Raw genomic sequence first — 27,798 nt, 5'->3', positions numbered from 1 at the left:
ATCCTAGTTTTCCATGATGATAAAACCAAAATTCTCTGACTTAAAAACCCCCACAAAAATCCGCTTTTTCCCGCAATTAAAATGAAATACTGAACTTTAGTTTTTCTAGCCACTATATATATAATAGAGAGAGAGAGAGAGAGAGGGGTATCTGTTGAACAGAGTCTTTTTATTGCTGTACATTGGAACTCTATTTTTCTGATCTAATTGGCACTGGGGCCAGATGAGATAATAAAAAATGTGGATGATCTGGCAAATGGGCAAAGAGCTTCAGCCCCAGGCAAGCAGAGCTCTCACTGTCAGCTGAAGCCTGAGCTCTGCTGCCTGGGGCTCACAGCCCTGGTTTGGTTCAGATAAACGGTTCCACTGTAGCTAATGGTTTTTTTGTTTTTTGTTTTTTTCACAAAACTAAAGATTCTGTATAAAAACACGAATTCCATGGTTTTCCATGACAAATGAATTTCTAGGAGCCCTGCTGATTATTAAAAGCAGCAAAGAATCCTGTGGCACCTTATAGACTAACACACGTTTTGGACCATGAGCTTTCGTGGGTGAATACCCACTTCGTCAGATGCTGCTGATTATTATAGTTGAAGTTTGGAAAGTGATTAAAGTGATGCAGTTACGTAAAAGATGAAATAAGCAGTAGTTTGTTGTTACCTTTTGTTTCTGCAGTGGTTTGCTACTAATCTTCAGGAATATGAATGCTTGCTTGACTGTTTTCCATGTTTGATATTTATGTATGTATATTTGGGTTTTTTGCAGGATACATATGGACTAAAAGATCACTCACTACTGCAATGGAAAAGTCATGGATGCTTTGGACCTTTGTTGAAAGGTGGCTACTGGCTTTGGCATCGTGGTCTTGGGGTCTCTGCCGTATTTCTCTCTTACCTTTGATAGTAACTTTTCATTTGTATGGCGGCATTACTTTACTTATGTTAATATTTGTATCAATAGCAGGTATACTATATAAATTCCAAGATGTATTGCTTTACTTCCCAGAACAGCCCTCTTCTTCACGCCTTTATGTTCCTATGCCTACTGGTATACCACATGAAAACATCTTCATCAAAACCAAAGATGGAGTTCTTCTCAATCTTATTCTGTTGAGATACACTGGGGACAATGCAGCGTATTCTCCTACTATCATTTATTTTCATGGGAATGCAGGCAACATTGGTCACAGGTTACCAAATGCTTTGCTGATGCTGGTAAACCTGAAAGTAAACTTGTTTCTGGTTGATTATAGAGGTTATGGAAAAAGTGAAGGAGAAGCAAGTGAAGAAGGTTTATATTTAGATTCTGAGGCTGTGCTAGACTACGTGATGACTAGGTCTGACCTTGATAAAACAAAAATCTTTCTCTTTGGCCGTTCCTTGGGGGGAGCAGTGGCGGTTCATTTAGCTTCTGAAAATTCCCATAGGATTTCTGCCATAATGGTGGAGAACACATTTCTTAGCATTCCACATATGGCCAGCACTTTGTTTTCTTTCTTCCCAATGAGATATCTTCCTTTGTGGTGCTACAAAAATCAATACCTGTCCTACAGAAAAATCTCTCAGTGCAGAATGCCTTCTCTCTTCATCTCTGGGCTATCTGACCAGTTAATTCCACCAGTTATGATGAAGCAGCTTTATGAATTATCCCCATCTCGGACAAAGAGATTGGCAATATTTCCAGATGGAACTCATAATGACACTTGGCAGTGTCAAGGTTATTTCACTGCACTTGAACAGTTCATCAAAGAAGTAATAAAGAGTCACTCCCCTGAAGAAATGGCAAAAACATCATCTAATGTAACAATAATATAATTGATATTCCCTTTTTTCTGATAAAACTGCACTGTACCTTGATTTGTGAAAAATTGTAAAAGAATGTCAATTTTTAAATGTATATTATGTCTGTACTTGCCTAAAGAGTGAAATTAAACTTGGAAAGGTCTAATACTTTATTATGATGATCCAGATAGTTTTTACATTTGCAATATTGTAAATGAGTGAACAGTTCTACAGGTCTTTCCCATACACTTTTTGGATATGTTTATTCTTCCACTTGTTCGATATATACAGTGAAGGCTATTAAAAACTTCTTGTGACTACATGATTACAATTTATATTAGTTTTAAGATGACAGAAGGCTCTTCAGTATTCTCTGCTGTATGTATCAGCTATTTGGCCAATCACGATTAGGAAAATATGTTCCATAACAGTATTTCTCTTTTAGGATTTAGTTTAAGTATACCATGCGTGAGTGTTTTATTCCTTGAATTTCTGTGTTATGCAAGATATGCTTAGTAATGTAAATAGTATTAATGGCAGTGTATACCTATGGGTGTATGACCCTGATTATTTTTATGATTTATATATATTATATTACAAATTCAAGGTTAAGAGGAAAAGCCAATTTTCTATATTAATTTCATTCACAGTGTATTAGTGCTCACAAATTTGAGCGTCCATGCGTAAAGGCCAAGAGATGTTTATTTTCCTTGTACAGCCTGCTGTCTGAGAAGAGAATTAATGGATGAAGAGGGGGAAAAAAATGTACCATCCAAATATAACTCTTTCAAAACTATTATTGTTTGTCCACAGCTCTTCAACTTAGCCATTATTAGTTGTTATTTCTTGTTGGCATCGCGATAGAATCATCAGTTTAGGTAGGGTATCCCATGTCTGTGGGGCAGGATAGCAGAAAGAGCAACTCTATTTGTTGAAGAGGTGGCGGGTGGGGTGCTACATGTAAACTTACATTTGATTTAAAATGTGATGAACTTAAACATGTTTGTACTCCCTCTACATACACTTCTAAAACAACTAGTCTGTTAAAACATTAGAGTTTGATTTGTGGAGTTTCTATGATAGGGATAAGAAAGCCACATAAACATTTAGACTCAACAGATTTAGGATTTGTTAAATTCTAGTGAATATAGATCATTTTATTTTAACTCTTTTAGCCTTTTGTTTGTGGATTTTTTATTTAAATTTTATTGTATAGTGTGCAGACAGATTGTAAGTACCATCAACAAAAATGTGAATTTCTTCCAGTCACATTAAGAGTTAATGGTGACCACTTTAGTGTCAGCAGTGTTGAATAATAAGATAAGAACCTGATTGTGACCCTCCTTCTAGAATGAGGATCCTTGCTTGAACAGCTATACCAAAGCTGTCTGGCATCAGCTCAGTTAACATGTACAAATATATAAAATACCTTGTCTAGGTTTAATTACTCATTTGCTGCAGATGATATGCAGTTTGCCTATTCAACAAGTATACTTAGTCCGGTTAAAAAAAGCTATCAGTGAAAAAAGATTTTTCCATTCAAAAATTTGTACTGTTGCTGTTGTAGACTGAATTCTCTTAAGCCCTAATTCAGGAAAGCACTTCCATACATGCTTGAATCCATTTCTGTTTAGGAGTGACACTTAAGCATGTGCTCAAGGTCCATTAGCTTCAGTGAACAAAGCTGCATTCCTGAACTAGTGCCTTAATGAGTGTTTTATTATATGGAAGTACAGGTATTACACATGGATATGTAGTTATCAACAAATTAAATATGGACGTGAGGGGTGAAATTTCTCAACTACAGAAAATTTTCAACAGTGGTTACTCTTTTCTTAATAAAGACATATCCTATATTGCTGCCATCTCAGTGACAAGTATTTTTTTAATACTGAAGTCAGAATTCCTTTAAAATGACTGGAGTCACCTTAGAACTGCCTCGTTATAAACTCTCCTTGTCTCCTATAATTATTTCAGTGTTGTGTGGTATATTTCTTTTCCTTTGTGATGTAGAAGTGGCAACCTTAACGGCTAAAAGGATTTAATTGATCATAATGTTCGTTTACTTGGTATATTCCTATCAGACCGTGTATATTTTTCACAATTTTTTTTCTTGTGTTGTACTATTTCAGCTGCATCAGAGATTTGGAACTGACTAAATTCCTACAGAAAATACTCAGATATTTATTTATCCTAAGTGGGACAAATATTGCTGTTCTGAAAGAAAAAGTTTTTAATAGTAGGAGCTACTCATGCAGATTATTTGTTGAAGGTTGTAAATTCACCTCTGTAAATAGCTGCTTCAAAAGTTGTCATGTCTGGCAATTATCAAATTATGCCCAATATAAAATATGGATTTCCAAAGCAAAAGCTGAACATAAATTAAATGTGTATTTTTAGTGTAAACTCTGACTCCATAAAGGGCTCTTTCTGCACTTGTATTATCTGAGTAGGGAATGCTGAATTGGGCCCATAGTTGCAAAAGCAACTGGTGTGGGGAGGGAAGGGGCAGGAAATCGTGACAAACTAGAACTGTTTAGCAGTGCACTCTTGATCTCCAAACCATATGTTTTCACCATAGCGACTGTGGGTTTTCAAGTCATATATCTGAAAACCTGCACATTGTGATGACTATTTATCCCAGGTATGAGGTGTCTATATCCACAGGATTTATTAAACTGAATAGTGACCCTCCCCTTTTTACTCCTTCAACCACATACACATGTTCAGACTCCTTTCCTGTGCCATATAGGGATAGGGTCATGTTAAGCAGTGTGAATGAGAAACTGAATCTTTAACAGAAGTTTACCTTTTCGCTTTGAAATCCATCTGGGGCAGGTGAGGAGGGAATACTTAAACCAGTTTTGTTTGTTTTCTGTAAATGCTACACTGCTGTCAATATGATTATTTATTGAAAACAAAAGTGGAACATCTGACAAGTCAAGACTTTTGTCTACAGCAGTGCACTCATTCTGGCTCCAAATTGTACAGTGACAAACCAGTGTTTTGCTGTTGAGTTTTCAGCTTCAGAAGCAGCTGTTATGGTTGGGTATTGAGAAGAATCTTTGCCATTTGGCTAAAGTATTCCTGCTGTTATATCATTTGTGTTTAACTGAAAAAGTAAATGGAAGGGTAATTAAGTCAATTGCACCTTTGCCAGTGCTCCTCCATGTAAAATATTCCCTCTTGCAAAAAATAACAGAGGAAGTATTTAACTGTGAACAGTATATATTCTTATTTTGTATGATTACCAATCAGAGTTGTTTGGGGAGAAGGGACTAAGTAGTCTGGATCCAGGGTTTACAGAGGGGTCACTCTTAGGTTTAAAGATTATAGTAGTACTATGCTTGAGTAGGAACTGCCTATATATATAATAGACTTCAAAAGAATTGGGAGTCAAAATACAGTTGCTGTGCCACTAGTGTCTTTGTGATAAATCCCCCCAGGCAAGAGTACTTTCTTTCTCAATGTAATTAGTGGAAACACGTAATGCTTCCTATTGGCCCATGTTTACATTCCCAATATCTAGTTCTGAAACTGTGAAATGCAAAGATATAAGCTGTGCTTTCAAAGCAGGGGGGAAATAACTAATATAGGTGCCCTCATGTCCATTCTCAGGTAAAAGAATACAGCACAGACATATTTGGCAGACTTGATATTTGTGGACAGTCTCCCAGTTGTAAGGGTAGATGCATTCTCAGACTCATTCTCTCTCTCTCTCCTGGCTAATTAGTAGTGTCACCTTGGACAAATGTACAAGTGAATAGTTCTCTGACCCTAAAATCCTAAGATTTGACAAGTTTACAAGATTTTGACACTTTCAGTTAGCAAAGCGATGCAGATATACCTCCAGTTATATTTCATAAATCACTTTCTTCAAGTGCATTTTTAAAATGATGTGCCAATTTGCAAGAGTCACTTTGCCAAAAATAAAACTAATGCCTCCTGCACAGGACGGGATCAAACTACTATTGGTGTGTCCCGTTTAGAACAACTTATAATGCTCTCCTGTCTGTATAGTTTACAGTAGAATCATGCAGAAGAGAAAAACCTATGTAGCTAAAGCACATTCAATAGCTAAATAAAGCTGATATTCTGAATTTAAAGTCAGTCACTGAATGTTCAAGGAATGAATTTTCTTTAATTTTTTAGTATTCAGTTTAAGTATCCTATGAAGTAGTACTTCTAATTCTGTATTTTGCCCACTAAGCATAAATGTCAGTATATGTGCTAACCATTGCAGTTTTTACAAACACTTTCATTCTAGTCTGGCTTTTACAATAAAATTGATTTTACAAAACACATTCTATTTTTATGTACTGATGTGCAATAAATTGATACATTAAAAGTGCCATTAATGTCTTGTTCCAGTTTGTGATCTGTCTTCAGAATGAATTTAGGCTTTTTTGGATTGCCTGGTAACTTCTGCTGTTTAACAGGTAATATATTTACAATTTATTTACAAAACAAATCAATATAAATGGAATACAGATTACCCATATTAGATGTTCTGTTACTGCACAGAGATATAATTAACAAGGTGTTTTTTTAAAAATTGCAAGCATCCAATTCTAGAACTGCTAACCTGTTTTCAGCTTCTCAGAGTGACAGAGTACAGCTCATAATCGGTGACCTTCTGCTACCCTTTTTCATCTTTATATCTTTCAGACTTCCTCTTCTTTTGGCCCCCTTATATTTCCTCTTTCAGACTGAACGATTGTCTGAATATTTAGTTTCTTAATCTGGATTAAAAGCAAGGTGAAAACCATTCTGAAATCTGTACAGGATGTCTTCCATCCTCCCAAAAAACTTTCACTAGCTCCACTACCTGATCATCCTGAGAAACAAATTTAAAATGTGTCAGTGGCGTACTTGATTTTATGCAGTTTATGTAATCATACTTAGCTTTTACCCTATACTTGCAAAACTATATTATATCATAGGCAAACCCCTACTTACTGCAGAAGACTATGAAAACTACTGCTGGGGTTTTGTTCATCACTATTACTCAGTGACTGAGGGATTTCTTGCCCTTGTATCTACAGTTGTAAACTCAATATTACCCTCTCCAGGATCATAAAAGGGTTATTATGGTATGTTTTTCACCTTTTGAAACACCTAGAGGACAGAATTTAAAATTCATCATTTGAACTTCCAGTCAAAAAGAATTTTAACTTGTTTAGTTCTCAGAAAGGAAATTTAAAAGGGAAAATTGCAAGGAAAAGTCTTGTCATATTTTTTGTTATTGTTTGTTTGTTTGTTTTTTTTTAAAAAAAACCTACACAATGCACAGTAGTTCCCTCAATGTTAAGCATATTCCACATGTAAGTAATCCACGTGCAAGTAGCCACTGCCCAGAAGAGCTTGGCATTAATTTTTGAAAGGTTAATGGTTTATCTACACTTATCTTAACTACAAAAAATCAATAAACATGTAACTTAAGAAATGCAGTGTAATAGAAGTGTCTGGATTGCATGGTACAGGAACCTGAGTAGAATCAGATTTTATATGTATATCTTATAAATAGTATCCTGTAACAGTTTCATAAAGCAGTTCATATTTAATAGTTTTCTGTGCCCCACTTGAGACATCTTTAAAGGGGTTTTATTTTTCAAAGCATGGGTATTCAGTGCGTCCTGAAAAAGACTCCTTTAAAAATCTCTCAAATTGGTGACCTAAAACCACTAAGGAAAACCTCAGGCATTAGCTCCCGTCCTCCCCCCCACCCCGCACTAATCTAAACAGTTGTGAAGTAACCATGTTGATCTTTAACTTGTCATTAGAATTGAGGTTTTTCTCCCAAAATGTTGATTAATGGGAGCAGTTCATCTTTCTCAGCTATTTTGTCATTCTGTGTGCAAGCTCTGCATATGGTGCGGCATGTTTATTTTTCGTGCACATTTTGACGATTATCTTTTCACTCATTATACTTAAGCTTTTACTTAAAAGCTAAGCTTAGGTGCTGGAGCACAATAATAAAGAAACTTTTTAAAATGGAAAAATATGCAGATGTTTGCATAGACACCCGCAACTGCATTATACACAGAGCCATGCGTGTATATTGCCTCTAATATAAGAAAAGTGCTGACCCCACCTGTTATCTCAAGGAGGCAAAGACTTCAGGTTTTGTAACTCACAATGCAGTGTGCCAACTGGTTGTGAAATTTGAAAATGAAATACTATGCCCGTGCCAAGGGCATAGTATTCAGTGTTCCATGAAGACTGCAGCAGCTCAGTGAGAGAGCTGGCTGTGTGTAAATGAGACTCTGACTTGACACTACTAAGATCTTTAGCCCTGTGCTCTCCTTGTTACTGGGTCTGCAGGGACCCCAACTACTACTGTAGCCCATGAACTCAGACTCCAAGGCCATAAGGTACTGTTATGATCTTCTAGTCTGACTTGTATAACACAGGCCCTAGAACTTGCCCCAAAATAATTCCTAGAGCATATCTAGAGCACCCACTTCCAGCTGAGGAGGGGTGGCTTCCTTTTAACTTCATCATCACAACTCATTTTAGCTCAGATGTACAAAGTTTGTTTGTGTTTTACATAAGGACATGGGGAAAGGCAGTAATGTTATGTTGCTAGGTAACCAAACTTCGGAATTCTGTATATTGTAAGCTTTGGTTTTTTTCATGCTTCCCCAGATGAAGCAGTGTGACCCTTTTCTAAATTCCTTTTCCAGCATGCAAACAGAGGAAATGATTGCTAATGGTGGCTTCAAAATATAAATCCCATTTGTTTCTATTTGATCCTATTTTACTTTCTGTATGGGACTTGATCTTTTCTTGTTCTACAGTGTGCTTCGTAAAATAATCTTCTGCTTATTTTTCTTCCCTGTAGTATTCCTGTTCTCTTTAAAAGGCACTCTAAAATAACCATGTTTACAGAGCATTCAATGGTACGGTAGATGTAAATTGCCCATCTATATAGTTTACATGACTTTTGTGCACTGTGGAGTGAAGGTCTGAACTTGCAGTTCTTGCTCAAACAAAATTGCTACTGACATCAGTGTGAATTTTGTATGAGTGGAAATGTAGATGGTAACTATATGAAAAAGATAAACAGTGTGGGATCGCAAAAGAAGAAAAATAACATTACTCAAAATGCAACATATAAGCCAAGCTGCTGTTTTATACTTCCCAAAAAGAAACACATACCGTGAAGAGACAGTTTTGAATTTGGTGCAATATTTCTTGACTTGTATACTGCCTTTCAAATGGGGTTTGTTCAGGCTGTATTTTAATACATAATTTAAGTAGGATCATAAGGAGATATTTTCTCTAAAGCTGGCTAGAGAGGAAGCCTCTATGTTTCACTCATTTGTCCCCGTCCAAAATGTGTACAGTACTGCTTAATTATTTCTAGCTTTTTTAAAAAAAATTGCGTTCTGTGATTATACTTAAATTGCCAGCCCCCCAGACATTGCATACATAGCCAAGATAACAGTGAAGGAACAGCTTTAGCCGTACTGGGCCCTGTGTGAGACAGGGACTTCCTTTTTATTTACTGATTCTTAAGGGTTGGCCTTCACTACTGGGAGATTGATGCTGCCGCAATATTTAGCGGGTCTACTGAAGACCTACTACATCGGTGGCAGAGTACTCTCCATTCGACCCTGGTACTCCAGCTTTCTGGGAAGAGTAAGGGAAGTCAACTGGAGAGCATCTCCCATTGACTCAGTGAAGTGAAGACCCTAGCTGCGTCAACTCCAGCTACGTTATTCATGTAGCTGGAGTAGTGTAACTTAGGTCGACTTACCCCCATAGTGAAAACAATCCCTCTCTCGTGTGGTCCAGATGCTGGTACTTGCAAATTTCCCCTGAGCACCTTCACTTCATCTCAGAGGATGAAATATTGGCACATTACCCTTTTTTTCCAGTCCTCTGAAATTTCCTCTGTGTTTAGCAGATTTTTTTTTAAATCTTGGGTTACTACTTACTACTCTTCCGTTGTCCTCCCTGTGACAGTTCTGTCTATTTAGATTGCAAACGCTTCAAAGCAGGGACTGTCTCTTATATGTATATGCGATAGCTAGAACAATGGGACCCTACACAGCTGAGGCCTCTAAGTACTATGTAATACAAATTATATTTCCTGTTTATGTGCCAAATCAATACTCTTTATCAAATAATATATAATCATTAAAATACACAACCCATAAAATATATAACTAAAATTACCCTGAATTTCACTGGGGGGAGATCATGGGATTCTGTTCTACATATGTTCTCAAACTACCCTAATCGCCATAATATCTGAGCACCTTCCAGTAATACAGTAAGTGAGATGGATGACATTTGTCATGTGTGGTTTGTTCTTCTTCTCATTCTCTCCCGAGGGAGAGAATTTGTGTGTGCAGTGTAGTGCTTTGGGTACATACTGTTATGTATTTGTTAGAAAAGGCAAAGTTGAAAAAAAGTATACATTGCACTTAGAGTGAGAAGATGTGACGTTTATGATGATCCTTCGTTCCTGAAGGAGTTCATTCCACAGTCTGAGACCATCCCCAAGATCCTGTTTCTTACACATACGAGTTTTACCCTTGTAGTAGGAAGTTCCATTATTCCTGTTTTCCATAGTCCTCATCCTGGAGCATCAGCTGAGCTCTTAGATGTCATGGGCCCAGACTGTTGAGTCCTTTGAAGATGAGGACTGAGACCTTGAACTTAACTTTTATGGGAAGTCAATGCAGAGTGTGGTGGACGCATCTGACATTTTCATGGTTGTCTGTGTTGCTGAAGGGATGTACTGCAACATTCTGTTGCAGCTGAATTAAGCAAAAGATGGCAAGAGTGTAAATTACAATAGAACTTCAGTTACGTACACCGCAGGAATGGAGGTTGTTCATAATTCTGAAATATTCGTAAGTCTGAACAAAATGTCATGGATGTTTTTTTCAAAAGTTTATAACTGAACATTGACTTAATACAGCTTTGAAACTTTATTATGCAGAAGAAAAATGCTGCTTTCCCTGTATGCTTTAGTAGTTTACGTTTAATACAGTACTGTACTGTATTTGCTTTTGCGGGGGGGGGGGCGTGGCGGGAGGTGAAGAGGAAGCCCTGCTGCTGCCCGATTATATACTTCTGATTTCAAATGAGGTGTGTGGTTGACTGGTCAGTTTGTAATTCCGGTGTTCGTAACTCTAACTACAGTAGAACCTCAGATTCCCCTCACCCCCATTTTAAGATTCTGTCTGAAAGCTCAGAGGGATGCAGTGATTAATAGGACCATAGGAAGAAATGAGCCCAAAGCCAAGCACACAGGTTTACAAAGTAAAATTAAGCAGACAGGTTTAAATTCCATGAATTATCTTTGCCTTCTAAAGTGCATGGATGGTGGAACAAGTTCTTCCTCTTTTTGGAATTCTCCATACACTTCCTTTCTACCATCCCCTTTGTATCAATCCTTGGTTAATTCCACATAATGCTTGAACTCTGCAGCAGAATCGGCAAATTTATTAAACAAATTGTAATTAAAAGTTTGTTCTCAAATTCTTGGGGAACGTCTGGCCCTCCATTGAGCCTGCAACTTCACGCAGTCAAAGAAATGAAATGCTCTGCTACCTGTACCTTGGAAAACTTTTTGTTCTGTTTTTAGGATACAGGATAACGATAGAAATTCTGTCAGTCCATGCACTGCCATACATTCCATTTTCTTGAGAACTACTGTATATTTCTATTTTTAGAGACCACATTATGTGTTAGGTTGCAACAGGATACAATACTTTGACAGAGAGTCTTAAATCTCTTCTGCACTATTTCCACATATTCAGGATGCAAATGGTATCTAATGTTTTAATCATGTCTGGGTACAAAGATAACAGGAGATGGTAATGGGCAAGTTGCCATAAAAAGTAAATAGCTGAAAGTGAAATGAGGAAGGTAGATTGAGCAAGCAGCTGAAGAGAGACTAATAATTTGCCAAGATGCAGAGCAGTGAAGAAAGCCTGCATCTTAGACACTTATCCTGTACATTAAACTTAATGTTTGAATCAACAGCTCCATATGACAGGAAATGATCTGGGCGTTTTGGTCAGATATTTTGACTGCCCTTAGTTTCAGCCAGCAACTGGCAAAATGGATTACACCCCAGAAGGAGACAGAGCTGAATGTTCCGTCTGGCTTTAGTAAGGAAAGAGCAGAGATGAAATCCATGGACTGTGTGCACATCATCCAACAGAAGGGTATCTCCTCCTCTCCTGCTCTCTCTGGTGCTGGTTTGGGCAGGAAAGGACTGCTCTCGGTCACATTCCTGTGGCTTGCAACGCTCCTGTCCTCTTGTCTTGCAGCAGTGTGTCTTTACCACGTTCTCACACTTAAAGCAGAACTAGCAACTCTCCGCAGCGAGCTGATCTACAGAGTCCAGGCAAGAGCTCCGCTACCCCAGGCCCAGGATGAGAGTAAAGAGGGTACTGTATTCTCTTCTTCCTTGCAGTTAACAGCAGCCGCTGTCAGGCAGGTGAGTTGCAGTGGCCTCTGAGACCCGCTTTTGTTGCTAGGATGAGGAGGGGATGAGTATTTGGAGCTGCTTTCCCTGGTCTAACCTTGTTTGTCATTGTCAGGAAATCAGGCTGCCTGCTTCTGAGGCAGGTGAAGGCAATGAAAAGAGAGGCTGGAGTACAGACAGAAGCAGAGGGAGAAGGTCTGCGCTGCCCACAGAAGAAATAAGTAAGTGACAAGATGGGTTGAACTGCTTGGAGGAAGATGTATAGATACTGGAGAGAGACAGAGGATGGGGTTGGGAGGTGAGGAAAACAGCAGAGCTTGACTCATGTTCTCAACTGGAAGAAACAGCAGCACAATATCCCCCTTTGCTGTACACTCTTGTTGTAGAATGAATGGTGTTAACTCTAAACATAACCACCCAAAGGGAATATTGATCCCCTGCCCAGTTTTTGATCCCCTTTTGGCAAGTTTTTGGATATGGATCCCAACCTGCTTCTCATAACTCAAGCACCTCTCTATAGTGAACCAAACCAGAGCAGTAAATTCACACGACTCTTTGAGTTTAGATTTTTTTTTTTTTTTTAAATCATAATAAAGTCACTTTTCTGGTAATACTTACCAGTTTCCTCATGAAAGAGAGAAGTTGCGGGACAGCTTCACAGCTTTGTTTGGGGAAGTCTTAAGTTTTCACAAAGAGCAGCTAATTTGTACCTGTCAAAAGAGGCAGAACAAAAAGAATCCAACAGACTAGTCACTCTTGCTCAAAATGTTTCCCTTTAAAAAATATAAATACTTCTGTTGAAAAGGTGGTGCTTTAAAAAAATTTTATGTCAGAACTCTCTTGTGGCTTTAACTCTATTTGAGGCTTCATAGAAAACTTTTAAAACTCTTTAGAAATCATTTTGTGCGTGTTACAATTTTAATGGAATCATTTTTCTGTTGATGAAAGACCAACGCTTTATTATCCTCCCAAGTCTGCTATGTTTTAGTCACAGGTATTTTTAGGAAAAATCCTGGACAGGTCGCAGGCAATAAACAAAAATTCATGGCCTGTGACCTGTCTGTGATTTTTACTAAAAATACCTGTGACTAAAACTTGGTGGGGGAGGTCTGGGGGGCGCCGCAGGTGCTGGGAGGATGGCCAGGCCACAGCGCGTGGCCTGGGACTCCTGCTGGTGTTGGGAGGGAAGTGTGTGTGGGGGGGAGTGGGAGTGGGTTGGTGGGGCTGGCAGGGGCTTCCTACCTGGCTCCACATCCCTAGAGTTCCTAAGCGGTGGAGGGGCACAAGTGCCAGCTGCCGCAGCTCCCATTGGTTGAGAACTGCAGCCAAGGGGAGCTGCGTGGATGGGACCTGCAGGCACAGGCAGCAGGTGGTGCAGTGTCTCCCCCAGCCCTTTCGCCGCCTACTAGCTGCAGGGCCATGCCAGTGGAAGCTCCCCATCCTGAGGAAAGCTCTTCCCCCACTCCCCAACTCCCTGCCCGTAGCCCTGAGCCCCCTCCCACACACCCAAACTGCTGCTGCTGGCCCGGGGGCTGCCTGGCTCGGGCATCCCCTGAGCCAGCACCAGCTGCTGCAGAAATCACAGAGGTCACGGAAAGTCACAGAATCTGTGACCTCCATGATAAACTCACAGCCTTACTCATGACCCGTAAAATTAATAGGCATATAAGTGCATGAAGAGCGCTAAAGTTGTCCCTATAGTTCCCAAAAGTCAATGTGCTTTTTATTTTAATAAAGACCCAGTTTACCTCCTCACATTACAATGATTTAACTAAAGGCAGTTTGTAAATTTATTAAAAATCAGTGCAGTCCTCATGTGGACACTCTCTGAAATTAGTTTGACTGGATGTTGATTTAGTTTAGTTAAATCAACAATTTGTGTGTGTACATCAACCCTAAAGCAGACTTTAAACTATCAGCCAAAGACACATTTTAAGTAAAGTGAGATGTTTGTTTAACTGAAACTTCATTTAGTAGGCTAAGCCCAAGTTACTATATATTCACTTACTTTCCTCTGAGTCCCCAAAAAGAAAATACTGTATTCATGGAGGACCTAATCCAAAGCCTATTGAATTCAATAGGATTATTACAGTTGACTCAATAGACTTTGGATTAGGCCCTTAGTTTAATAAAGCCCTCAATACAGTGCAGATTCAAACTATCATTATTTTTTCTTTGTATTACCATGGTTCCTAGGAGCCCCAGTCATAGACCAGGATCCCACTGTGCTAGGCTCTGTACAGAACAAAAGGACAATCCCTGCTTCAAAGATCTTACAATCTAAGTATAAGACACGAGGCAATAGATGGAGACAGACTGACGGGGAGCACAAGGAAATAATGAGACAGTATTGGTCAGCATGATAGGCAGTGTTCTCAGCACACCAGCAGCCTAACCCTTGTCAAGTTCTTGGTAGGCATCATCGCAAAGGAAAGTTTTAGGAAAAATGTGGAGGATATTGAGGTCTCTTTGTGGATGTTTATGGGGAGAATCTCCCAAGCATGAGGGACAGCATGGGAGAAAAGCATGAAGGTGCTTGAGCTTGGAGGAGGTTGGCACTTTTGACGAATCAGAGCTGGGAGTTGATATATTGATAACAAATGCAAAATGAGGGTAGAGTGGAGGTAGGCTGTGAAGGCCCTTTAAAGTGAAGTCAAGTCACTTGTGTTTGATGCGATAGAGAAAGGGCATCAGTGGAGAGACTTGGTCAAAGCAACAGGCTAGAAAAATGATCTTTGCAGCAGCATTCTGAATGGATATGAGCAGGGCAAGATTGCATTTGTCAAGTAATCAAGACACAAGATGATGAGGCGAGTTTTCACGGCTAGGAAAGGCTGTGTCTTGGAGATCTTACGAAGAAAGAATCTGCAGTTTGAGAAAACTTAGTGCTCTTTGTGCAGCCCCATCAACTTCTTATGGCATGTCACCAGAGCCACTTTTAGTATTGTTCTATGCCTAACACTTAAATACAAGCAAAAACACCTACCGAGGTTAGATACCAGCTTTGGTAAATGTAATTGGACTTAGCACTCTGCAGACTTATTCAGCTTTCTCAGCCACAGGTCTCTGGTGGCTTTTATCAGTCCCTCTTCAAATTTTCTTTGGAGAGACCAATTGTGTTATCCCTACTCTTTCTTATTCAGCCTCCTCTGAAGTCAAAATTCAGGTTTATTCTCTTCAAGGTGTCCACCAACAAGTATCTCCAATTTACCTGTCTTCACATCCGGTTTCAGTTAGCTTAAATAAAGACAACTTTTGATTGGCATAGTATAGAAAATAGAAAGAATCACAAAGTGAAAACTGATTTAAAAGAAAAATTATACTAAGCTAGTTATCGCTACAAAAGTGTCACTAATGAGGCCCCACAATTTACGTTACAGAGTACTGGGGAAGTGAGTTGAAAATCTTGTATATTAAAGTCCCTTTGTGGCTCACAGGAATGTCATTATGTCTATTTTTTCAGTCCCAAAGGTCTCCATAGTCTCCAGCAAGAACATCATTAAAACAAATAACTTTTAGAGATATGTCAAAATGAGGCAGATGCCAAAATGAAAGACAGATCTTCATAATAGAATTGTCCCTCGTCTCTCTTGTGTACAATGTTGCAGTGACATCAGCGTGCCAGTGTTCTCTAAGAAACTGTGTGTCCCTGGATCAAACTTTCTGGCCAGTGAGGTTCACAAACAGCAGTGCAGATAGTCTTACAGCAGAGGGGCTGGAGTAACCAGGAAGGATGGTGGTGGTCATGGTGCTGAATCCTCTCACATTTAGTCATGGTAATGGTTGTCGCTGCAGATTCAGTCTTCAAGTCGTCACACATTTTGGTGCCACCCCAATCCTTCTAGGCCAGTGTTTCTCAAACTGGGGTCACTGCTTGTGTAGGGAAAGCCCTTGGTGGGCCAGGCCAGTTTGTTTACCTGCCTTGTCCACAGGTCTGGCTGATTGTGGCTCCCACTGGCCGCGGTTCACCGTGCAGGCCAATGGGGGCTGCTGGAAGCGGCAGCCAGTAAGTCCCTTGGCCCGCGCTGCTTACAGAAGCTCCCATTGGCCTGGAGCAGCAGCAAACCGCAGCCAGTGGGAGCCGTGATCGGCCAGACCTGCGAATGGGGCAGGTAAACAAAGTGGCCCAGCCCGCCAGGGGCTTTCCCGACACAAGCGGTGACCCCAACTTGAGAAACACTGTTGTAGGTGCTGAATGACCCTATGGATTCTGTTTCTTTCATATTGAAGTCATGAGCTTAAGGTTAAGCGTGTGCCTAAGTGCTTTGCTAATTCAAGGCCTCACAGCAACTTTTCAGTGAAGTATTTTTATGAATATATTAGTTTCTGATGGTCTCACAGTTTGCTTTAACTCTTATGAGGTCATTGACCATAATTCACTGATAATTTCATTGGTTTATAAAAAGTTAATAATAGAAAATGTCATCTCAAATATTATTGTTGGCATCTCTCTTCATTAGGCTGCAGATAAAGACAGTATTTTAAGTTTAATTAAATATGAAGAATCTAGTTTTGATAATGTTTAAATATTTTATCAAACTTTTTAAAATTAATTTTAATATATATTTCGGGCAGTAGTTTTCTTTTATATGTACCATTATTTATCCCATATGTCCAATGCAGCAGCTGTTGCCTGCATAGAACTCCTGCTTAATACTTTTCTTTTCATTTCCTGGGAATTCTGCATGTAAAAATGACCACACAGTAGGATTTTGATTACTATGAGGAGTGAAACAAAAATGAACACATCACAATTATGGTCTTTTAAAAGTTTATTTTGGAGGACACTATTATATCCTTATAATATATAATCATCAGTGCTAGTACAATATGTACCCTTAAGTTAAAGCCCAAGTAGATGGGAAAGAAGTGGTTTCGATCAACAATTCCAAATATAGCAGTATGCTTATCACTCAAAGTCAGAATTCTTGCTGCGCTGAGTGGAAGTTAATAGACGATTGCCAGGAGTACATATAATTAACACCCAGGCAGAGAAATCATCAAACCATTTATGACAGGACTTTTTTTTTTTTTTTTTTTTTTTTAAGAGCAATGAGTTTCTTTCTTTCTGACAGAGGAAAATATAGCGTCTTCAGCACAACTGAAACTAGCCCCATATTAAACACTATGGTTACATTTGTTCATTTTGTGCCAACATGTTTTATGCCAGAGATCCATGCACCGTGATGTCCAGGAACAAGAAGGTGGTTTTTGGTTATCTGAGCCAAACTGTTAGTTCCTGTGTGTGCCAAAGTTTCATTCCCATGTACTGTGTGGGCCTGATGTACTATGTGGGCCTGATTCTGATCTCATTTCGACCAGTGCAACTCAAAAATAACTTTGGTGCCAGAAAAAAATAAGGGATATTAGAATCAAGCCCTTTGTCAGTTTAAGATTTGGTAAAGGGTTTTTTTGTGGTTATTCCATGAATTCACAGCAAATATTTATTGTGTTGTACTGAGAAGTCACAGAACACCTGCTCCAATTTCCCTAACAAAAGGTTCCTTGGGTTCCATTTAGCCACAGAAAATTTCCACATCATTCAAACATCAGTGCAACAGCCTAATCTGGCGTACAAGATAGCAAATTCACACCCACAACTGTCAAGATCCTCTTCAGCAGATGCCCATGTCCAGACTTAATAATTAACAGCATGCAAACTTCAATGTTAACTTGTTATAGCTATCACCCTTTGTCTGTTCCTCTAACTATTCCAGGCTTGCCAGAAGAGAGGGAGGTAGTAATGGATGTGGTTTAATTAGGCCACAGCTGTATTCACATAAAATATTTGGGTGTACTTGGCAATAAATTCAGGTCGTCATCATTGCTTAATCATTTCCATGTAATCCTCATCCTGGTCCCAGTCATCCCATAGCTAGGACCTTGCCACCCTTTGCTTGTAGGAGATAAAGGGAGCTATGAAACGAGAGAGTTGGTGCCCCACTCCTCCAGACACGGGAGTCCTAACCCCACTTTCTCAGCTCTCTTTAGGAATGCCTTTTTCCAATGCTTTTCCAATCCATAGTGTTTGACAATCATATCCCTTCTATAACAAGACCCTGCACTGGACATCTGCTAAGAGTCTTCTATGCTAAGTTGTGATGTTATAACTAAGGCTACAATTTAGTCATGGGTGTTTTTAATACAAGTCATGGACAGGTCACGGGCAATAAACAAAAAGTCATGACCTGTGATCTGTCCATGACTTGTACTATAAATACCCCTGACTAAATCTTAGCAGTGGGGCCACTGGTCTTGGGGGCAGGGGGATGACCTAGGTCCAGCAGCACCAGCTGCTGGAGGGTCACCCCACCCCAACCTCTGCTCTAGCTGCTGCCAGGAACACAGCCAGGGAGCAGTGGCCAGTGTGGCTGGCTCTGGGGCAGCTTCAGTAGCGGCCGGTGTGGCTGTCTGCAGAACCACTCCAGCAGCAGCAGGTGTGTCTGTCCCCGGGGCCAGCTGGGGCTAGCCAACTGAGCGCTGCAGAAGTCATGGAGGTCAAGGGAAGTCATGAAATCCATGACTTCCTCAACCTCCAGGACAGCCACAGAGCCCTAATTATGACCTAAGCCTCCTGCCCTTCCCCACTGTTTTCTAGACCTGTTGTGGGGAAGATGAAAAAACCCACCCTGCCTTGGCCAATCTTTCCTTGCCATCCCCAAAGGGGGAAAAAGGGTGACTAGCATAATGCCCCCAGCAGGTCATGAGGATACCCAGTATTTTTGCAAATGTCATGGAAAGGTGGATACAGTTCTCAAGTTCTACTTCTGGTCTGGAAAAGAAAAAAAAAATTGTTTTGTCTTTTTTCTGCTGACAGCAATGTAAGTCAAAGAGGATGCAACTACTCCTCGACCACATGGCATAAAGAGATTTAATCCAGGACATGCAGTTTAGCATGAAAGATCCAATTTACTGCCTGGATGAATTAATACTATGCATATTATGTGAAATATTGAGCACTCAAAAATAGCTACACAAAAGTAAACTCTCCCTTATAAAAGACAAATTCCATTATGTGCAATTAATATGTACATAAAATATTTGGGGTGAATTACACAGCAAATCACTTACTATGTGGAACATAACACAGTAATGGTCAATCTATTAAGATGAATATACTGCAACAAATATTTTGGGGATATATGTTAGATCTGAGTCACATCCCCTAAATACAACTAACCTGCCCTTACAATGGGATTAGGCTGTCTTTACTAGTTTAGGTATCTGAAGTATTTCTAGTACTGAATGCCAGATTAACCCGTTTTAAAAATGCACAGTTGAATCATATAGGGATATTTCATCATTCCCTTCTATGGATGAAAAATAAAGCAAGAGCTCCTGGAAGAAAAATGGGATAGAAACAAAATCCCACTTTATGTAGAATTATACAGTACTCAAGCATGTTCCAGAAAGTCCATGGAGAATAAATATATGAGGGCCATGAGAGAAAGAAAGGATGTGTGGAAATCCTTTTAGCAAGCATCTCTCTAAAGATACTTAGGGGGCTAATGCCTGTGTGTTCAAACTTGGGTGTACCCTAAATTGTGTGCCTAAAGCCATGTTTAGGCAGCTACATAAGTAGTTTGTTTTTCAAAGTTACTAAACTCTGCCAACTCTATTTGGCATCAATGGGAATTGTTAGTGTTTGGCACCTCAGGCCACTTTTAATTAGCACCATAATCTATATGTATGTACTTAAATTTAGGAACCCACGTTTGAAAATTTCTTCAAGAATTAATACACTTGGAAGGTTAGGTCCGAATTTATTAGGACGTGGGTAACTATGCAAATAAGATCTTATAAAGGCAGCATGGGAGGGGATGTGATAATATTGATACAAAGTCTCTGATCATGCATGGATGTATACATAGACCCAGTCTGCAGTCTCATGTGTAAGAAACATGTTACTAGAGCAACAGCTTCACTAGACACACAGGACAGTCCTTCCTAGTGTTTTGGAAAATAAACATGCATTGCTCAGACAGGCCACATCCCTTTAAGTTCTGTTTGTGGTTTGTTAATGCACCTGAAGTCTCTAAGGTCAGATGTCTCTTCCCTGAGCTAAATGGATACATTACATTCTGAAACATGGTTACTATAATTTTTTTCCCCTGGAGGTGTAAAAGTTAGAAAAACTTGTCTTACAAGAAGAGCAGTTCTTTTCTGTATGAGGTCCCAAGAGATTATGCAAGTTTTGAATACTCCAGATGCAATGCATACTGTCGTTATGATGATGATGTAATCTGTTTTCTTTAGTTGTTATAATATGTTTTTAGATGATTGTAAACAATTTTATACACATTGTGACATTATTAATTATTATTATATTTATCATTTGGGAAGGGCCTAGCCCACTCAGATCTCAATTTACACAGAGATTAGGGTGTTCAGATAAGGAATTTTTTTTAATTCATTCCAATCTATAATTATTAATAGTTATTATTTGTTAATTCTGTATTTGTGTGTTGTATGTGTTTGGCGTTGTTGTCTGAGTAAGCCATCCTTCCTTCTTGAAATAGATTGACTATCAGAAGTAATGTGTTGCTGAGGAACCATACTGATTCCTCAGAGAAAATTGTTTTCTTCCTTATTTTCTGTTTAACAAGCAGTAATGTTACTCCCTATGGCCCTGATTCAGAAAAGTACTTAAACGTACTCAGGTTTAAATATGTGAATATCCCCATTGAAGGTAACAAAGCAAAGTATTTTGCAGGATCGGGACCTGTTGCTCCTGAATTTTGAATGTTTTAAAAAAAACTGTTGCTGTTGGTAGTTCTGAACTAGACATTAGCTTCTTGGACACTGCTGTGGTTTTAAATAAGAGGTTTAATTTGCCAGTTAACATTTGCTCTAACACCAGTGAACAAAACTACATCATCTTTTGTCCCCTCCTTATAAAAAGTAAAGGATTATATTCCAAGGAATATAATCATTGTCATCTCGATGCACAAAAAGATTAGACAAACAGATGGTTTTCTTTAGGTCATAATTAGGAATACTTTATACGTGACAATAGACGTGGTACTTGTATTTGTTATGAAAAAGTTTCTTAGATGATATCAGACCTTTAGGATATTACTGCTTTAATAATTACATAGCAGTGTCCTGGAATTTTTTTTATAGAACTGGAAGGGACCTTGAAAGGTCATTGAATCCTGTCCCCTGCCTTCACAGCAGGACCAAGTACTGTTCCTGACAGATTTTTGCCCCAGATCCCTAAATAGCCCCTTCAAGGATTGAGCTCACAAGCCTGGGTTTAGCAGGCCAATGCTCAAACCACTGAGCTATTCCACCCTATGTCCTGGAATGATGAGTTTTTATTACTACCATCACAAAACTATACAAGCCCAGATTTTCAGCATGTGCACATAAGCATAGTTTAATTGAAGTCAGTGGCGTTAGCTGGCATGAATCAGCCTATGTATCTGACCCACTATAGTTTTAGTAAAAAAAGAAATGCTATAAAAATCACCAGAAGTAGCCGTGATAGAAGCAGGACCACACATCTGACGCCAGATCTCTTCTCGTTCTTTTAAAAGATAGTTACATACGCAAAAGTGACTGACTTTTCTGAAGGTCGAAAAGAAATTTTCAGTGTAGTCTACTGCACAGTAAATAGTTAATATGGCTCAGTAATAAGGAACATAGGTCTTAACATTAGTTTTTAAAAAAATAGACCTGCTTGTGGAGCAGTTTGAGTAAGGGTGGCAGAATTTTCCCACAGAGTTGATCTGCTTCAGGAAGTGAGAGTCAACAAATTAGGATTTTCTTCTCTTTGTTTTTGATAAATTACTAGATTAGCACATTCATCCACTTTCTGGACAGTACTGTAGACATTTTTTTATTTAACACTTTCATCCTTTGAAGTAACAGTAAAGAATAAGGCTTAACTGAGATCTGTGCTTAGTGAATGCAACTTTATAGACTCCTTTATTCTTTATTATGATTCTTGACACTTATCTGTGGCAGATTTTTTTAAAGTGCCTTAAATTGTATTTATCTGCTATCCAACACTTTAAAATACCACAGTATTTCTTATTTTTCTATAACTAAATTTGTATCCTGTATTTCTATCCAATGCATGCAGTGTCAAAGCTTTAAGGCAATGGATGAGTTTTGGCAAGTACTAGAAGTTTTATAGCTGTAAATGCAACAATTTCTCTTACAAACATTGTATCAGCACTTTCTAGATTAGGCAATTTCACTAAAGTCCTGTTGTTCTGGAACATGGGGAAATCTTAATCTTTTAGGAATGTAATAGGAAATGAATTTGTATTCACTCTTGGCATTTTTTTTTTTTATATTATGTGAAACTAAAAAACTCCTGCAAATACTAAAAAAAATAAATCTTTTGAAAGCCTGACCTCGATCACAACTGAGAATTGTCTGGTGGGGTTTCAGTTAGAGGTGTAACTAAATTAATGGAGCCAATAGCATCTAACTCATTTGACTTAACGCTACATTGTTAAAGTATACAAGAAACCCAGATGAAAGACCAGTGTTTTCTCATAGTAGTCAAGGTTGGCTGCATGATCTCTGAATTTCTCCAGGACCCTTTAATGTGAAAATCTGGTGGCTGTTCTGCACATCTGACAAGTATCTGCCACAAGAAGAAATGGGAGATCCTGCTTTCACATAGTGAGAATAAGAGTGTTTTCCTCATGAGTATGCTTTGTCGCTTTTTACCCTTCCAAGATCTTAAACCATTCTCTTAATTACTTCCTCTCATTTGTTTTCTTTAATTACAAAAGGAGTCTTGTTTTTTTTTCTTTTCAGTGCTACAGGCCTGTCTGCAATTGATTGCTGATAGCAAAAGTAACATCCAACAAAAAGGTAACAGTGCCTTCCATGTATTCACATATTTTTCTACTCAAACTCCGGGCTAACTAACAAGCACTATTCTGATTAATATAATGCCAGTTACAAAAACTAATGAAAATTTTGGATCTGGATAAGTCTCGCAAATCTCCTCCCCATTTAAATTGGAAAATCCCCCTCTCTAAATTCTATTTTTCAAGAGGTCAGCACTGTTGATTTTTGACCAAAGGAAACTAGAAGGAACTAATTTTGATTTTTTTTCTTACCAGAAATTATTCTCTCTCTCTCTCCCCTAGATGACTCAAGTATTGTTCCATGGCTTCTTAGCTTTAAAAGAGGAACAGCTCTGGAAGAGCAAGGAAATAAAATATTGGTCAAAGAAGCAGGTTACTTTTTCATATATGGTCAGGTAAGAATATTCTTTTCACTTTAAAATTGGACTTAGGGTGCTTAACAGCTTCACAGTGTATGTCTGAAATTTGTTTCTTTTTTATTCTTCAGGTTCTATATACAGATACAACATTTGCTATGGGACATCTAATACAAAGGAAAAAGGCTCATGTATTTGGTGATGATCTCAGTTTGGTGACATTATTTCGTTGTATCCAAAACATGCCTCATTCTTATCCTAATAATTCTTGCTATACTGCTGGTAAGTATCTGAGCTTTTACCCTTCTTATTTATAGTAAAGCAGTACCAAATACAATTTGCAGTGATACATGATTACATATAGTGAAAATGTAATGGATTCAGAAATCACCTTGCCAATAAAAGTATGGCATACTTTGGTATGTGCTCAATTAACATATATTTTTCTTATGATTGAAATTCCATGGAGTCAAATTTTCATACTTAGATGCTCAAATCTGTATTTACTGTAGATACTTCAATAGCCATTTTAGGCATCTTTGTTCTGCTTTAGTCAATCAAATATGGATTTAAGCATCTTTAGGATGAGGCAGTCAGTATCAGCCTAACTCTCTGCTCCTAATAAAGATGACTGGAGTCTCAGTATTGACTTAAGTGCAAACAGAGTTAGGCCAATGCAGAGTGTGTTTGACAGTCCCATCAGAAATGTTGCGTGCAAGTAAATCAAGATATGCACTACAATACAAAAATAATACTTTTATATTAGCAGAGTTCCAGCAGTCTGCAGTAAACACGTATGTGTTATATTAACCCCTGTGCAAGATTTAAAGAACCACTGTTGCAGCCTGTCAGACTATATTTTACCCAACCTCTTTTAATTGCCTTTACTTCTCTAGACTTCTTTTCCCATCGTTGTTGTTTAGCAAGCTCTATCAATGTTTTCTTCCGTGTATTTACCTTGTATCCATGTGCCTGATATATTCATTGATGCCAGAGTTCATTGTATATGGCATCACAATTCACCACAATAAAAGCTGTTCTTAGACACAGACACTGGATTGTGCCATTGCTAAATGACGCATGTAGCAGGGAGCTAATTAGAAAGGAAAAATTCTTTGCATATAAATATTGTCATAATCACCAATTAGAGGACAAGAAATACAAGGCAATTTGTTATGCTTATGGTAACTTTGCTGAAGTGTGGCAGTTGTTCTTTAAGAACAGAATGTAATCATTAGGGAATGACATTCAAATGTAAGGTCAAAATCATATGTGAATTTAAATGTGAGCTTTGCCTGAGTAAAGATTGCAAGATTGGACCCAATGATATTAATTTTTTTGTATTGCAAATAACGTGTGTTTAGGTAATACAAAATATACTCTCTGAATGCAATCTATTAGACTACTACCATATGTAAAATACCTATTTAAAGATATTCCAAATTCTTTTCCAGGCATTGCAAAATTAGAAGAAGGGGATGAACTTCAACTTACAATACCACGGAGAAGGGCCAAAATATCATTGGATGGAGATGGCACCTTTTTTGGTGCAGTTCGACTCCTGTGATACTCTACAGTTTTGCATCGTTCTTATCTCTGTTCTCTTTTTTGTTTTTATGTAATTGAAAAAAATGGAGATACAGTCAAGCTGCCAATCAATCTTTTTCTTTTCTTTTCTTTTTTTTAAACCCCCTTTCTTTGGTTTGATGAGCCAGCCCAAAACAGGAAACCCAGCAGACATACTTATGATGTGACTGTCATGTGAATTACCAGAAATATAGGTTATTTTAGGCAATAGAGGAATAAAAATACCAGTGGCTATACAGACATGTCTTACAGCTTTGAAACAACTTCTTGTCCATGAGGTGTTACTCAGGGCCTTGATACTGTAGAGTTTGACCCAAAATATCTCAAATGTAATGAAGACCATTGTGATTAGTAAATCATTATCCAGGAGGTACTAAAGTAACATAAACAAGTCAACGTAAACACTACTCAGATTCATATTAAATTTCACAAGTGTTTTATTGTTAAATAAGAAAGAATCACCGAAGAGTAGAACCCTCAGCATACATATTAACATACAGTGTATGAGAAATTGCTAAATAATCTGCAGGCGAAGATTTAGCTTACAAATATACAATTGTCAGCCCCGTTTTTAGCATTGACTGTGAACTTTTGGAGGAAACTGAAATCAGATGAGGAAATAGGGGTTGGGGAGGAAGACTGACCGGGGCAGTGGTGGGGGAAGGACATAGGATTGGGATAGGAAATCCAGAGGGGTGAGACTAGGACTTCCTGAGGAAGGAGACTGGGATAAGATGCCTGAGTGGACACTAGGATTGCTTAGGAGAAGAAAATGGGACTAGGTGAGGCCAACAGGTGCGGTGAAAAGATAGGACAGAGACAGCCTGAAGGGGAGCAAGGATAGTGGAAATGGAATTAAGCTTGAGGGAAAATGGGCAGAAATGTCTTTCCTCCAGACCCCAAATACAACCCAAGATACCTGAATTTCACCATTCCTCTGCTGTCTATGAAACCCTTGTCACAGAATCTGGAATGGGTCACAGCTGAGAGTGCCAATCTCAGTTCAAACTGTCAAAAAACAGGGAAGACAGATCCAAACTGGTGGTATATTCTATAATTAGATTTCACCAAACCAGCAACAAATGTGTGCTCCTCAATCACTATACTAGCTTACCAAGGAGCCACAGCCAGTTGCCTTAGACTTTTCTGCCTATATTATGACCCAGACAAACTGCACTTAATGATGAAAGGTTATTAAAGTCAAAAATTGTCATGCTTTCGGTTACTCCCAGCCAAAAAGGGCCAGCCACTTACCCCAGGTCAAGGTATACTTCAAATCTCAAAGATGATTAGTAAATTAAACTAAAGAAATGAAAGATATTGAGAGTTTAAAGCAGGTAATATACATAACAGGTGAGTCAAACTTTGTAAGTCCAAAATAATAGTAGTGATGTCTACTAGCTTCCATAAGTGTCTCAGGGTTTCCCAAAATGTCTTTGGTGACCTCTGTCTTGTATCTGCAATGTCCCCTGACAGCATCCAAATAGATCATTCCCAGGGCTCACTTTTATAGCTGTTTCCCCTGAAAAGCACCCAAGCAAATGCTTGTACTCAAAGCATAGACTCTCCCTCTGAAGAGTGCATTTTGAGTTTTTCATCTCAGGTCATCACATCAAGGACCACTTGTTTTGAAATTAACATTTTACTTCCTATGCATATACAAGTAATCCAGTTATAGTGATATACATATGCAGTTACCTGCCATTACATTCTAATAGGGATAGATAAGTGAAAACAATACAGATGACATTCATTAGCTTTCAGGAAGTTTACACATCAAGCAAATTCTCCTCTTACAGCTGACACAAACCTCTGATCTAGGATTAATTAAGCATAGAGTATACATATAATGCAAATCAAATTACAGATGTGTAGACAATAGCACTAACATTTATTTGAACTATTCTGACAGACAGATGAATTGGCTTGATCCCATTATAATGCCTCTTGGCATTCTCTTGATTCCTATCAGCACAAGTGAATGGTATGTTTGGTAGCCCACTTAACATCTCTTTGGTAACCATGCACAGGTGCCTTAGCACTCCTAACACTTCTTTGAGCTGGCTAATGGTCAGCACCACAACGCTCTAGCAAAGTGTATGTATCATTGCCATCATAGAAGATGATGACAACATACTGCTCTCTTTTACTGCATTAGCTCAAGTGGCAGATGACTGTAATGGATCTAAATGTTCTAAGTTTGTTGATGACCTGTTTGAGTGTCAATCTGATGCCACTCATTGTTCCTTTACACACTTGCTATATGATATTATGACTATATATCACGCTTAACATTTTCATGCTGTGGTGTCAAATACCTGGTCCATTTGGTATATTTCCATGGACTGCATGCTATGGTCAGATTCTAGAGAATCTCAGCTTTCATTTAATACAAAAAGTAAGTTTCTAAGCCTCATTGTTGTGAAAAAAACCTCCCAGATATGAACAGGCTGGGAACTGATAATGACTGATTTCCTGTACTTGACCCCAGTCTGAACCAATCTCTGAAAGCTGTGAGCTCCTCCATCTCTAAGTTAGTCTAATTTGGAGCAAAACTAACTCTAACTCTGAATGATAACTTTTCTAATGGCAGCATTGCCTCATTGATGAGAGCATGAAGCCCACTGAGTGGAGAGTAATGAGGAATAGCTGCAGGGAAAGAAATGATAGAAGGATAGTAACAGCAAAAGGAGGATGAATTAAAAAGAGGAAAGTGGTGGTCTAAAGAGTAGACTATTCTTCCACTGAATGTTGGTGAATGCATCAATAAAGCCATGTCTAAATACTAA

At 38.6% G+C, this 27,798-nt stretch overlaps 2 protein-coding genes across 2 annotated transcripts; both read left to right on the top strand.

Annotated features, from left to right (window-relative positions):
- Positions 1-765: 765 nt before the first annotated feature.
- Positions 766-27,798, top strand: TNFSF13B (TNF superfamily member 13b). Its single transcript, XM_075061503.1, has 8 exons — positions 766-838; positions 11,787-12,246; positions 12,350-12,455; positions 23,011-23,067; positions 23,349-23,461; positions 23,554-23,704; positions 24,877-26,421; positions 26,497-27,798. Exons 2-7 carry the CDS (start codon positions 11,803-11,805, stop codon positions 24,987-24,989), a joined length of 984 nt encoding a protein of 327 aa, XP_074917604.1. The 5' UTR covers positions 766-838; positions 11,787-11,802; the 3' UTR covers positions 24,990-26,421; positions 26,497-27,798.
- On the top strand, positions 801-6,132 carry ABHD13 (abhydrolase domain containing 13). The gene has a single exon (XM_032794338.2). The coding sequence runs from the start codon at positions 801-803 to the stop codon at positions 1,812-1,814; it is 1,014 nt and encodes a 337-aa protein (XP_032650229.1). The 3' UTR covers positions 1,815-6,132.

The sequence above is a fragment of the Chelonoidis abingdonii genome, chromosome 1, assembly GCF_003597395.2.
Source record: "Chelonoidis abingdonii isolate Lonesome George chromosome 1, CheloAbing_2.0, whole genome shotgun sequence".
Classification (NCBI taxonomy): domain Eukaryota; kingdom Metazoa; phylum Chordata; order Testudines; family Testudinidae; genus Chelonoidis; species Chelonoidis abingdonii.
This window is presented reverse-complemented; position numbering and strand designations above follow the sequence as displayed.

Excerpts from the sequence above, each read along its gene's own strand:
- ABHD13 (XM_032794338.2), top strand. The coding sequence starts at position 801 with ATGGAAAAGTCATGGATGCTTTGGACCTTTGTTGAAAGGTGGCTACTG.
- TNFSF13B (XM_075061503.1), top strand. The coding sequence starts at position 11,803 with ATGATCTGGGCGTTTTGGTCAGATATTTTGACTGCCCTTAGTTTCAGC. Across the intron at positions 23,462-23,553 it reads ACTTTTTCATATATGGTCAG|GTTCTATATACAGATACAAC; the intron begins GTAAGAATATTC and ends TTTATTCTTCAG. Across the intron at positions 23,705-24,876 it reads TAATTCTTGCTATACTGCTG|GCATTGCAAAATTAGAAGAA; the intron begins GTAAGTATCTGA and ends ATTCTTTTCCAG.